Source organism: Oncorhynchus tshawytscha, linkage group LG07 (assembly GCF_018296145.1).
Source record: "Oncorhynchus tshawytscha isolate Ot180627B linkage group LG07, Otsh_v2.0, whole genome shotgun sequence".
NCBI lineage: Eukaryota > Metazoa > Chordata > Actinopteri > Salmoniformes > Salmonidae > Oncorhynchus > Oncorhynchus tshawytscha.
The window spans coordinates 67,762,966-67,777,590 of record NC_056435.1 but is presented as its reverse complement, the minus strand read 5'-3'; the positions used below and the strand labels follow the sequence as shown (position 1 = coordinate 67,777,590).

The 14,625-nt window shown below is 43.5% G+C and overlaps 1 protein-coding gene across 1 annotated transcript in view; it reads right to left on the bottom strand.

Moving 5' to 3' along the window:
• Window positions 1-14,625, bottom strand: part of LOC112255082 (semaphorin-3D) — a 121,760-nt gene that overhangs the window by 68,488 nt on the left and 38,647 nt on the right. The window contains exon 2 of the mRNA XM_042323733.1: window positions 9,356-9,581. Within this exon, the coding sequence (XP_042179667.1) occupies window positions 9,356-9,509 (154 nt within the window). The 5' untranslated portion in view covers window positions 9,510-9,581. The remainder of the gene's footprint in view (window positions 1-9,355; window positions 9,582-14,625) is intronic.

Genomic DNA, 14,625 nt, shown 5'->3' with positions numbered 1-14,625 from the left:
GTCCATGACTGAGTCTGTAATACCAACATGTTTTAAGCAGACCACCATAGCCCCTGTGCCCAAGAACACTTAAGGTAACCAGCCTAAATGACTACCGACCCGTAGCACTCATGTTCATAGCCATGAAGTGCTTTGAAAGGCTGGTAATGGCTCACATTAACATCATTATCCCAGAAACCCTAGACCCACTCCAATTTGCATACCGCCCAAACAGATCCACAGATGATGCCATCTCTATTTCACTCCACACTGCCATTTCCCACCTGGACTAAAGGAACACCTATGTGAAACTGCTATTCATTGACAACAGCTCAGCGTTCAACACCATAGTGCCTCTCAAAGCTTATCACTAAGCTAAGGATCCTGGGACTAAACACCTCCCTCTGCAACTGGATCCTGGACTTCCTGATGGGCCGCCCCCAGGTGGTAAGGGTAGGTAACAACACATCCGTCCCGCTGATCCTCAACACAAGGGCCCCTCAGGGGTGCGTGCTCAGTCCCCTCCTGTACTCCCTGTTCACTCATGACTGCACGACCAAACACGACTCCAACACCATCATCAAGTTTATCAATGACACAACAGTGGTAGGCCTGATCACCGACGACGATGAGACGGCCTATAGGGAGGAGGTCAGAGACCTGACCGTGTGGTGCCAGGACAACAACCTCTCCCTCAATGTGATCAAGACAAAGGAGATGATTGCGGACGACAGGAAAAGGAGGACTGAGCCCGTCCACATTCTTTCACTGTAATAGCTACTGTAAATTGGACAGTGCAGGTAAATTAATAAGAATTTAAGCTGTCTGCCAATATCAGATATGTCTATGTTCTGGGAAATGTACTTGTTACTTACAACCTCATGCTAATCGCATTAGCCTACGTTAGCTTAACCGTCCCGCAGGGGGGACACCGATCCAGTAGAGGTTTTAACAGCTTCTACCCCCAAGCCATAAGACTCCTGCACATGGACAGCTAATCAAAGGGCTACCCAGACCCCTCTTTTACGCTGCTGCTACTCTTTGTTTTAACTTTAACTCTACCTACATGTACATATTACCTCAATTACCTCAACTAACCGGTGCCCCCGCACGTTGATTCTGTACCGGCACCCCCTGTATATAGCCTCCACATTGACTCTGTACCGGCACCCCCTGTATATAGCCTCCACATTGACTCTGTACCGGCACCCCCTGTATATAGCCTCCACATTGACTAGTACCCCTATATATAGCCTCCACATTGACTCTGTACCGTAACACCCTGTATATAGCCTCCACATTGACTCTGTACCGGTACCCCCTGTATATAGTCTCCACATTGACTCTGTACCGGTACCCCCTGTATATAGTCTCCACATTGACTCTGTACTGGTACCCTCTGTATATAGCCTCCACATTGACTCTGTACTGGTACCCTCTGTATATAGCCTCCACATTGACTCTGTACCGTAACACGCTGTATATAGCCTCCACATTGACTCTGTACCGGTACCCCCTGTATATAGCCTCCAAATTGACTCTGTACCGTAACACCCTGTATATAGCCTCCACATTGACTCTGTACCGTAACACCCTTTATATAGCCTCCACATTGACTCTGTACCGTAACACCCTGTATATAGCCTCCACATTGACTCTGTACCGTAACACCCTGTATATAGCCTCCACATTGACTCTGTACCGTAACACCCTGTATATAGCCTCCACATTGACTCTGTACCGTAACACCCTGTATATAGCCTCCACATTGACTCTGTACCGTAACACCCTGTATATAGCCTCCACATTGACTCTGTACCGTAACACCCTGTATATAGCCTCCACATTGACTCTGTACCGTAACACCCTGTATATAGCCTCCACATTGACTCTGTACCGTAACACCCTGTATATAGCCTCCACATTGACTCTGTACCGTAACACCCTGTATATAACCTCGCTATTATTCTTTTACTGCTGCTCTTTAATTATTTGTTACTATAATTTTCTATTTTTAACTTAACACTTTTTTTTCTATTTTTCTTTCAAATTCTTAAACGTTGGTTAAGTCACCGTTTCACTGTAGGGTCTGTTGTATTCGGCGCAATGTGACGAATAAACTTTGATTTGATTTGGAGAGAAGATGCTTGACCCTTCTCCTTCATCTTCTTCTTCCTCTTCTTCATCTCCTCTCCTCATTGCTTCCTGTTTATTGTGTGTGAAGGTAATGGATTTGACATTTGATTCCACCATGTTGAAATGTTTGTCTTTTCTCTCCAGTCTGTGTAAATGAGAAACATGAAGAATGTGTGTTTGACTGATGTACTGTAATAACCCCCGCTATCTCTCGTCTAGCGGTTGTGAGCGGAGGTGTGTGTTTGCATGGAGTGTGTGTCTGTGTGTGTGTGGTGTCTGTGTGTGTGTGTGTGTCTGTCTGTCTGTGGGGGTGTGTGTGTGTGTCTCTGTGTTGTGTGTCTGTCTGTCTGTCTGTGTGTGTGTGTGTGTGTGTGTGTGTGTGTGTGTGTGTGTGTGTGTGTGTGTGTGTGTGTGTGTGTGTGTGTGTGTGTGTGTGTGTGCTTCAGCAGACTCTGTCAAAGGAGCAGCTGTCAAAATGATAGCAGGGTGTGTGAAGTTCTCATCAACTTTGTGTTGTTGGCCCGAGACACATCTGTGTCCCAAAAGGCACCCTATTCCTACATAGTGCACTACTTTTGACTAGGGCACATAAGTAACGCTCTATGCTGTGAATGGAATAGGGTGTCATTTGGGACGTGGAAACGCAGAGACATGAAGTCATTCTGCACTGCAGCACTGTTTACATTGGTCCTAACCCACCTTCCAGTCAAACCTTCTCGTCAAAAACACAAAAAAGGGGAATTTCAGTTGAAAGAAGAAGTATTAGTTTTCACATCCATCTGTCAGCAGGGTTTATGGCCGGTGAGGACGTGTGTACAGTTTTCACATCTACCTATCGGCAGGGTTTATGGCCGGTGAGGACGTGTGTACAGTTTTCACATCTACCTATCGGCAGGGTTTATGGCCGGTGTGTGTACTGTGTTTTGTTCACATCTACCTATCGGCAGGGTTTATGGCCGGTGAGGACGTGTGTACAGTTTTCACATCTACCTATCGGCAGGGTTTATGGCCGGTGTGTGTACTGTGTTCACATCTACCTATCGGCAGGGTTTTTGACATAAGAAGTTAACAAAGCAAAAGCAGTGAAGTCTGTTCAGAGACAACAAAACCATCTGCCTTAATGGCAATAAAACCATCTGCCTTAATGGCAATAAAACCATCTGCCATAATGACAATAAAACCATCAGCTGTAATGGCAATAAAACCATCTGCCATAATGACAATAAAACCATCAGCTGTAATGGCAATAAAACCATCAGCTGTAATGGCAATAAAACCATCAGCTGTAATGACAATAAAACCATCAGCTGTAATGACAATAAAACCATCAGCTGTAATGACAATAAAACCATCAGCTGTAATGACAATAAAACCATCAGCTGTAATGGCAATAAAACCATCAGCTGTAATGACAATAAAACCATCAGCTGTAATGACAATAAAACCATCAGCTGTAATGACAATAAAACCATCAGCTGTAATGACAATAAAACCATCAGCTGTAATGACAATAAAACCATCAGCTGTAATGACAATAAAACCATCAGCTGTAATGACAATAAAACCATCAGCTGTAATGACAATAAAACCATCAGCTGTAATAACAATAAAACCATCTGCCATAATGACAATAAAACCATCAGCTGTAATAACAATAAAACCATCAGCCGTAATGACAATCTGTTGTGAGTTACACTGCTGACAGTACCTGACTCCACCACACACTCCCCAGACCTACACTCCTTTTGGTTCCAGGTAGAACCCTTTTGGGTTCAATGTAAAAACCCTTTGTGATAAGTGTCCTACATGGATCCCAAACGGGTTCTACGTGGAGACACAAAGGGTTATCCTAGGGGGACAGCCGAAGAACTCTTTCAGGTTCTAGATAGCACCTTTTTTTTTTTTTTACAAGAGTTTAGCAATCACAGATAACAGTCATTTGGGGGGGGGTGTTTAAATTTGCTTGCAATGGAATGTATTTCTTCCATATCCCAACTCCGAGCCTGAGTCACGGCCAGGGTCACGGCCAGGGTCACGGCCAGGGTCACGGCCAGGGTCACGGCCAGGGTCACGGCCAGGGTCACGGCCAGGGTCACGGCCAGGGTCACGGCCAGGGTCACCATTGTAGAGCAATTAAGCTTCGGTGCCTTTCTCAAAGACACAGCACTAGATAAACAATCCTTGCCTTGTCGACTCCAGTATTCGAACTAGCAATCTTTCAGTTATTGGCCCAACACTCTAACCTTGAGGCTACCTACCGCCCATGTGGTACAGTCTTTTGACTCCAACAAGCAGTCTGTGATCATATCATCATTCACATCATGGTTCAGACTAGAGAGAGTAAGACGCTTGGATGGCTTGGAACAAAAAAACCTGAGGAACACAATTAACATGACCAGTTCGTTCGTTCAATTGATCGATTTAAAGACCTTTATTAGTTACCAGCAGCTTTCTTCCAATTGAATTGCGGCATCAAACAGGTGCAGTTCTAGCCCATTAACTCAAATGTAACTGAAAGAGGCACAGTCAGTCATATGACAAAGTGTATCTGCTTTGGGTTCTTTGAGGAATTGCTGTGAAATTTGCAGAGGAACCCCTCTTGCTATGGAGAGATGTATTTCGTTCTCTTTTTTTTATAGAGAAAAGTGACTCTCTCTCTCTCTCTCTCTCTCTCTCTCTCTCTCTCTCTCTCTCTCTCTCTCTAACCCCTCTCTTGACTCTCTCTCTAACCCCAGAGATTGACCTCAGGAACCCAGTCCGGCCGACCCATTTTGAGGGAGGGGGAGGGCAGGATGTTATCATTCACACACAAACCTCTGACCACACACCCACAAACCATAATCCCTAGGGCTAGATTTATAGTACAACATGGGGTGGCAGGCCTGTCAGACACACATAGAGGCAGGCCTGTCAGATACACAGAGAGGCAGGCCTGTCAAACACACAGAGAGGCAGGCCTGTCACATACACATAGAGGCAGGCCTGTCAGACACACAGAGAGGCAGGCCTGTCAGATACACAGAGAGGCAGGCCTGTCAGATACACAGAGAGGCAGGCCTGTCAGACACACAGGGAGGCAGGCCTGTCAAACACACATAGAGGCAGGCCTGTTAGATACACAGAGAGGCAGGCCTGTCAGATACACAGAGGGGCAGGCCTGTCAGATACACAGAGAGGCAGGCCTGTCAGATACACAGAGAGGCAGGCCTGACAGACACACAGGGAGGCAGGCCTGTCAAACACACAGAGAGGCAGGCCTGTCAGACACACAGAGAGGCAGGCCTGTTAGATACACAGAGAGGCAGGCCTGTTAGATACACAGAGAGGCAGGCCTGTCAGACACACAGAGAGGCAGGCCTGTCAGATACACAGAGAGGCAGGCCTGTCAGATACACAGAGAGGCAGGCCTGTCAGATACACAGAAGGGCAGGCTTGTCAAACACACAGAGAGGCAGGTCTGTCAAACACACAGAGGGGCAGGCCTGACAGATACACAGAGAGACAGGCCTGACAGACAAAAATAAATGACTGATTAGAGAGGATATTTTCCTAGCAGGTATCATACTAATACAAGCCCACCCTCCAGGGAGAGATTATACCACACCAGCATGACAGATGGACATGAAACTAGATAGTAAATGTAGCCTACTTATAAAACAGCACATTTGGATCCTGGATGCTGATTGATTGTCACATTGTTCACCCGCCAGGGTCAGATGAGGATTGGCCACTCCTCAGAGTCATATAGACGATAATAAATACAAAATGCCACGATGCAATAATTCCATTTCAAGTATCAATGCGTATCCACTGTCCCGCAGACCAGTCAGAAACTTAATCTCCCCCCGGGAACAAAAGTGAGTAGAAATAATTTATTATACTTCTTACCTAGCATTTGGTTTGGTACAGTCGGGGTTATTAATATAAACCTTGTTGTGTGCTATTCTGATTTGTGTAACATGTTGCATTTATATATTTCTTTGATCTCCAACGTACCTCTGCATATGAACATGACGAGACCAACAGCTTTTCTCTGATTCAGGGCGAATTCCTTCATCAGGATGGCTTCACCTCAGACCTAACAACAGCCCTTAGTCAAGAGTTATTACACAATAATCCCCCGGGTTCATATGCCATATTGCTGAAATAATGATCTAGTTTAATTAAAGGGATAGTTCGGGATATTGGCAATGAATGAACGCTAGTTAGGAACTTCAAATCAAATCAAATTTTATTTCTGTCAAACTGAAGGAAGAGACATAAAAATGGTATCCACAAGTTAATCTGACTCTGGGGAAGTAGATAAAAGGCCTCATTGTTAAAATCTCAAATTATCACTTTAACGATCACATGACCGGACCAAGAAAGCTCTTGTCCCATCTGAAGTCATGGATAGGTCATTTTTAGTCATATACTGTATAGTGAGCCTCTTAAAGAAGAAGTTACAGGTCTGTGAGAGCCAGAAATCTTGCTTGTTTGTAGGTGACCATATACTTATTTTCCACCATAATTTGCAAATAAATTCATAAAAAATCCTACAATGTGATTTTCTGGATGTATTTTTCTCATTTTGTCTGTCATAGTTGAAGTGTACCTATGATGAAAACTACAGGCCTCTCTCATCTTTTTAAGTGGGAGAACTTGCACAATTGGTGGCTGACTAAATACTTTTTTGCCCCACTGTATAGTCATTTATAGTCATTGATCACCCGACACAGCTAGAAGAGGACTGGCCACCCCTCAGAGCCTGGTTCCTCTCTAGGGTTCTTCCTAGGTTCCTGTCTTTCTAGGGGTTCCGCTAGCGGAATGTTTCGACAACATCCGGTGAAATTGCAGAACGCGAAAATCCTAAAAAATGATTAGAAATATTTCACTTTCATACAATCACAAGTGCAATACACCAAAATACAGTTTAACATCTTGTTAATCTAGCCACCGTGTCAGATTTTTTTAAAGGCTTTACGGCGAAAGCAAACCATGCTATTATCTGAGGACAGCACCCCATCAAACAAACAATTGACAGTCAAAATAGTCATATATACATTCATTGATAGTCATAAATAGCCATATATATATTTATTGACAGTCAAAAATAGTCGTATATATATTCATTGATAGTCATAAATAGTCATATATATTAATTGACAGTCGTAAATAGTCATATATATTAAATGATAGTCATATATAGTCATATATTTTGATTGATAGTAATATATAGTCATATATATTAAATGATAGTCATATTTATTTAATGATAGTCATATATAGTCATATATATTAACTGATAGTCATATATAGTCATATATATATTAAATGATAGTCATATATAGTCATATATTTTGATTGATAGTCATATATAGTCATCTTAAATGATAGTCATATATAGTCATATATATTAAATGATAGTCATATATAGTCATATATATTAAATGATAGTCATATATAGTCATATATTTTGATTGATAGCCATATATAGTCATTGATAGTCCTTGATAGTCATTTATAGTCATTGATAGTCATTGATAGTCATAGATAGTCATTGACAGTCATAGACAGTCATTGATAGTCATATACAGTCATTGACAGTCAATGATAGTCATATATAGTAACACATGGCTATAGGGCCAGGAGGTTTTCCTGACCATAACCGTGACAAGAGTTATAAGCTATAAAATCTCTGAGTATCAAGACTAATAAACCTGAAGAGAACCTGGCTGCCACAGTCCCCCCCAGCTACATGTAACTACAGTACTGCGAAACAACAACAGCAACATTAATGAACTTCCTTAATCTAACTATAATACCTGGATAGTCTGCCAGTCGCACAACAATAGTCACTATAAAAACTATAAAAACGCTGTGCTAAATTCACTAAGCTAATGAGAACAAAGTCATTTGCTGATGTGTGTGTTGGGGATCGCCATGGTGACATAATTAGGAAAACAGGATTGCGGTCCTGCTGTGTCGGTCCTACGTGCTTTTCAGATGTTACTTCACTGAGTTTAAACAATATCCTAATAAAACCCTTTCCACCAACTTCCCCCTCCTTTTCCCCTGGCACACAATGGTATTATACAATAGCTCCAATCTATCAACAGGAAATTAGGAATCAGTCTGAATCAACACATATACCGTAATTAGAAGAGAAGGATGAAAACCAGCAGTGCTGATGTGTTGAGGAACAAAACTACCCACTCCTTGAGGAACAGAGGTTCTGCGGTGTTGAGGAACAAAACTACCCACTCCTTGAGGACCAGAGGTTCTACTCATTGAGAACCAGAGGGTCTGTGGTGTTGAGGAACAAGGATACCTACTTCTTGAGGAACAGAGGGTCTGTGGTGTTGAGGAACAAGTATACCTACTCCTTGAGGAACAGAGGGTCTGTGGTGTTGAGGAACAAGGATACCTACTCATTGAGAACCAGAGGGTCTGGGGTGTTGTGGAACAAGGATACCTACTCCTTGAGGAACAGAGGGTATGTGATGTTGAGGAACAAGGATACCTACTCCTTGAGGAACAGAGGGACTGTGGTGTTGAGGAACAAGGATACCCACTCGTTGAGAACCAGAGGGACTGTGGTGTTGAGGAACAAGGATACCTACTCCTTGAGGAACAGAGGGTCTGTGGTGTTGAGGAACAAGGATACCTACTCCTTGAGGAACATAGGTTCTGTGGTGCTGAAGAACAGGGGTACATACTCGTTGAGAACTAGAGGGTCTGCGAAGTTGAAGAACATGGATACCCACTCGTTGAGAACCAGAGGTTCTACTCGTTGAGAACCAGAGGTTCAGTGGTGTTGAAGAACAGGGATACCTACTCCTTAAGGACCAGAGGTTCTGCTGTGTTGAGGAACAGGTATAATCACTCCTTGAGAACCAGATGTTCTGTTGGGTTGAGGAACAGGGATACAAACTCTGGTCAGGGTTATGGTCAGGAAAGCCTCCTGGCCCTATAGGCATGTGTCAATGAACACAGGTTCTGTGGTGTTGAGGAATAGGGCTACCCACTCCTTGAGTAATAGAGGTTCTGCGGTGTTGAGGAACAGAGCAACCCACTCCTTGATGACCAGAGGTTCTGCTGTGTTGAGGAACAGAGCAACCCACTCCTTGAGGACCAGAGGTGCTCAGAGTAAAACGGGGCAGAGATGAAATGCTGATCTGTGTGTGAAATAAGTAAGTAGCCCACCAGCACGATAGTTAACTAGCCCTAAGTTAGAGTGGTGAATAACAGAGATGCCTACCTGTGTGTGAGAGCTTTAGTCGGGGTCCGCTCTGGTTCCAGGTTGCAGCGATGGAGTCTGTAGAGGTGGTGTCTGGTAGCAACAACAGCAGTTGGAGGAACACACCCAGCAGAACACAGGCCCTCCGTGGCCCCAGGGCCCTCATCGTTATCATTTTTTTTTAAGTACCGGTGGTCGTCTCTGGTACAGCACCCAGTGGATCGTCTCAGCAATTTCTAATGGTGCTCTGTGAGAACAGGAAGAGAGAAAGAAGTGTTTGACAAGTTGTCATGGAAACAACTACTGAGTAAAAGTACTCAACTGAGTAAAAGTAAGGTTCTTATTTCCTGACCAGGAAACGGTAGAGGTATAGCCCATAGCAGGACCAGGAGTTTTTCCTGGATATGTTGCATTGGGAGGTAACACTCCTCGCCCTAGTTATAACACACCATCCAGAGGCCAGGTGAAAAGCACATAAATCACTTAAAATGCATACAGAAAATACAACTTAAAATGTAACGGGATACTCTTGTGAAATTAATTTCATATTGGACCATGAATTTGGTTGACATTTACAAAGGTTGGCCTAGTGCCAGACATACACACCTGTGTAAATCTTGAGAAAATTAGAACTTAAAAAGAAAAGAAAAAATGTGTTTGTTGTCATAATTCATCATAATGCCTGGTTCTTCACTTGCCTTGAGGTTTAAAGTTTTAGCAGGTGGGGGAAATATTTGATGAGAGTCAGATAGAGCAGTCTACACTTAGATACAGGGAAATTATTCAGACTCCTTTTTCCACATTTTGTTACGTTACAGCCTTACTCTAAAATTGATGAAATTGTTGTTTTTCCCTCATTAATCTATGCACAATACCCCATAATGACAAAGCAAAAACAGGATTTTCTACATTTTTGCAAATGTATTAAAAATAAAAGACTGAAATTTCACATTTACATCAGTATTCAGACCCTTTACTCAGTACTTTGTTGAAGCACCGTTGGCAGCGATTACAGCCTCCAGTCTTCTGGGGTAGGACGCTATAAGTTTGGCACACCTGTATTTGGGGAGTTCATCCCATTCTTCTCTGCAGATCGTCTCAAGCTCTGTCAGGTTGGATGAGGAGTGTCGCTACATACAGTAGCGATTTTCAGGTATCTCCAGAGATGTTTGGTCAGGTTCATGTCCAAGCTCTGGTTGGGCTTCTCAGGGACATTCAGTGTCTTGTCCCGAAGCCACTCCTGTGTTGTCTTGGCTATGTGCTTAGGGTCATTGTCCTGTTGGAAGGTGAACCTTTGCCCCAGTCTGAGGTCCTGAGCACTCTGGATGAGAATCGTTCATCTTTCCCTCAATCCTGACTACTCTCCCAGTGCCTGCCGCTGAAAACCATGATGCTGCTACCACCATGCTTCACCGTAGAGATGGTGCCAGGTTTCCTCCAGAATTTTGTTTCTCGTGGTCTGAGATTCCTTTAGGTGCCTTTTGAAAAACTCCAAGTGGGCTGTCTCATACCTTTTACTGAGGAGTGGCTTCCGTCTGACCAATCTACCAAAAAGGCCTGATTGGTGGAGTGCTGCAGAGATGGTTGTCCTTCTGGAAGGTTCTCCCATCTCTGTCAGAGTGACCATCGGGTTCTTGGTCACCTTCAATGCTGCAGAATTTTTTTAGGTACCCTTCCCCAGATCTGTGCCTCGACACACTGTGTCTCGGAGCTCTACAGACAATTCCTTCGACCTCATGGCTTGGTTTTTGCTCTGACATGCACTGTCAACTGCGGGACCTTATATAGACAGGTGTGTGCCTTAACAAATCATGTCCAATCAGTTGAATTTACCACATGTGGACTCCAATCAAGTTGTAGAAACATCTCAAAGATGATCAATGTAAACAGAACGCACCTGAGATCAATTTCGAGTCTCATAGCGAAAGGGTCTGAATACTTATGTAAATAAGATATTTCTCTTTTTTATTGTTTATAGATTGGCAAACATTTCTAAAAAAAACTGTTTTGGCTTTGTCATTGTTGTGTGTAGATAGTTTTTTGTTATTTAATCAATTTTAGAATAAGGCTGTAACGTAACAAAATGTGGAAAAAGTGAAGGAGTCTGAAAACTTTCAGGATGCCCTGTATATATGGGAATATGAGTGGTTTTGTACATTTATGGTCAGAATCTTTGTAGAGCGTCGTTTTAGACCGACAAGATATGATCAGACAAGGAAGAGACAGCCCTTACCTCTCTCTCTCTCTCTCTCTCTCTCTCTCTCCACTTCCCTCCACTCCACTCCCCTCCACTCCCCTCTCTAAAACAAGCTTAATAGGATCTGGCTCAACAAGACAGAGCGTTGACGTGGATCCTTGTTTTTAAATAAATACTAGGTCAAGTGAACTCTTTACCCCTGACTCAAGAAGCTTTCCAGCTCACTTGATCTAACAAAAGGAAGGCCACGCTTCACAACCTATGTTCGGTACACAGTTAGGTTTCCAACCATCTTCCATCAGGAAAGACAATGCATTAAGTTCTCCAAGTGCTTCAGTTGAGACGCCAGATCATCAGAACAGACAACACTTTAGGAGACACGGTTTGATAAAGTGTTTAAAGGTGTTTATACATCACACTGAAAAGAAACCTGATCTGGACTAAGAGGGCCTCGCCGCCGTCGGTGTGGACAGACCAGCAGACTTGGTTTCAAGTGGGATTGGTTTTCTTTCAAATACTTTGAGCTTGCCTGGAGCAGCTATCGCTGTCTACACCTCCTTTACCACTTGACCGTAACAGATGTTGGTGTCTGGAGCTTTGAGACTGTGTGTGTGTGTGTGTGTGTGTGTGTGTGTGTGTGTGTGTGTGTGTGTGTGTGTGTGTGTGTGTGTGTGTGTGTGTGTGTGTGTGTGTGTGTGTGTGTGTGTGTGTGTGTGTGTCTCTCTTCTACGGAGGATATGTCTAGGGTTTCCGACACACACATTCATTGCCTGCCATCTGGAAGTTACTCCCACTGAGAGCATCCCCTTCCCACAAAACTGATACAACTTTCAACTTATTTTTTATATTTCTTTCTTTAACCTTTACTAAATCAGGCGAGTCAGTTCAGAACAAATTCTTATTTTACGATGAAGACCTGCCAATTGAGCAAGGAGAACAGCGAACCATTTTCTACTTTGGGTAAAGAGATTGTTCAGCAGCTTGAGCCAGTTTGAAGGATTGTGACGAGCTGATGCCTCATCGTCCTGTTATTATGACGGAAAACACTTCCATACTCAGACCATTTTAACTTATGTCTGTGCAATTAAGTAATTTAATCATGATATGATTGTAAGCAAAGATCCCAGAAAGAAGGGGAAATCCTGTTTTGAAGGTTTTAATATGTAATTCAAATCAACGGTACTTTCCCCTCCTGGTTTCAGTAAGTGCTGACACGAAAAATACGCAAGGGGACAAATTATGAAAGCACTTAGAAAATGGATCCAGGGAAACAATCACTTTTTATTCATATTATTATGATCCGTTACATCATTCTAAGCTGACACTCACACATGTTGCCAATGAGCCATAAAATGTTATTTTGTTCCCTTCTCAGAAGAGCTGAATTGCTGTCGTCATGGCTTTTAGAGAGAAACTGGCTCTTAGAGAGAAACTGGCTCTTAGAGAGAAACTGGCTTTTAGAGAGAAACTGGCTCTTAGAGAGAAACTGGCTTTTAGAGAGAAACTGGCTTTTAGAGAGAAACTGGCTCTTAGAGAGAAACTGTCTCTTAGAGAGTCCCAGGTCACTCCCTGAATTGCTGTCGTCGTGGCTTTTAGAGAGAAACTTGCTCTTAGAGAGTCCCAGGTCACTCCCTGAATTGCTGTCGTCGTGGCTTTTAGAGAGAAACTGGCTCTTAGAGAGTCCCAGGTCACTCCCTGAGCAGTGCATGCGCACTCAGGACCACACTCTTCGAAAAATAGGTTCCATATGTTATATTTATTTAACCTTTATTTAACCAAGTCAGTTAAGAACATATTCTTATTTACAATGACAGCCTACATCGGGCAAACCCGGACGACGCTGGGACAATTGTGTGCCACCCTATGGGACTCCCAATCACGGCCGGTTGTGATACAGCCTGGATTCAAACCAGTGTGTCTCTGGGGGCCCTGCCATGATAGGGTGATAGGGTAACTGAAATGCAATGCCTTAGACCGCTGGGCACTCGGGAGCCTTCGGACCTAACAGGGTTCTTTGGCTGTCCCCATAGGAGAACCCTTTAAAGAGCCAAGTAGAACCCTTTTGAGTTCCATGTAGAAGAACCCACTGTGGAAAGGGTTTTACACGGAACCCAAAAGAGTTCTACCTGGAACCAAAAAGTGTTCTAGCTGGAACCAAAAAGGGTTCTCCTATGGTGACACCCGAAAAACCCTTTTGGAAACCTTTTTTTCCAAGAGTGCACTGTAGTAAAACTAGTCAAAGTGATGAACTGAAGGCTCAAGGCCTTGGGTGCAGCCTACGCCCCAGTGAGAATACAAGAGACAGGGAGAGTAAATCATGGAGCTATTAACTATTAACATGTTACCAAGGAGAGGCTGTTAAGCTGTCACCTCCTTCTTTCTCCTTTGCACTGATGCTCTGTAATCACACCCATTTCTCTTCTCACAGCTCTGCTGAAGACATCAACATCCCAGGAATGTAAAATGTGGATTTTAGGAGGTTGGTAATGTGGCATGGCTAGATTTCACCAAAGTTCTAGTTGTAAATATGAAGGAAAGAGTTGAGTCTTCGAGAGTTTGACTTCATTGGGTCACGATGAAATAACCTCAAGCGGGTTTGTAGTAAAATCCCAACAATAACCAAGACAACCAACATAGGGAGCAAGTGTTTGACTTCCTATTGGCTCCTATGCAACCTGGAAACCATCGAATCTATCACTGCTCACTCTCACCCCAGGAGTCTGTCTATAGGCTATAAGTACCATGGTAACCCCAGGGGTCTGTCTATAGGCTATAACTACCATGGTAACCCCAGGAGTCTGTCTATAGGCTATAAGTCCAATGGTAACACCAGGGGTCTGTCTATAGGCTATAAGTACCATGGTAATCCCAGGAGTCTATAGGCTATAAGTAACATGGTAAACCCAGGAGTCTGTCTATAGGCTATAAGTACCATGGTAACACCAGGGGTCTGTCTATAGGCTATAAGTACCATGGCAACACCAGGGGTCTGTCTATAGGCTATAACTACCATGGTAACCCCAGGAGTCAGTCTATAGGCTATAAGTACCATGGTAACACCAGGGGTCAGTCTATAGGCTATAAGTACCATGGC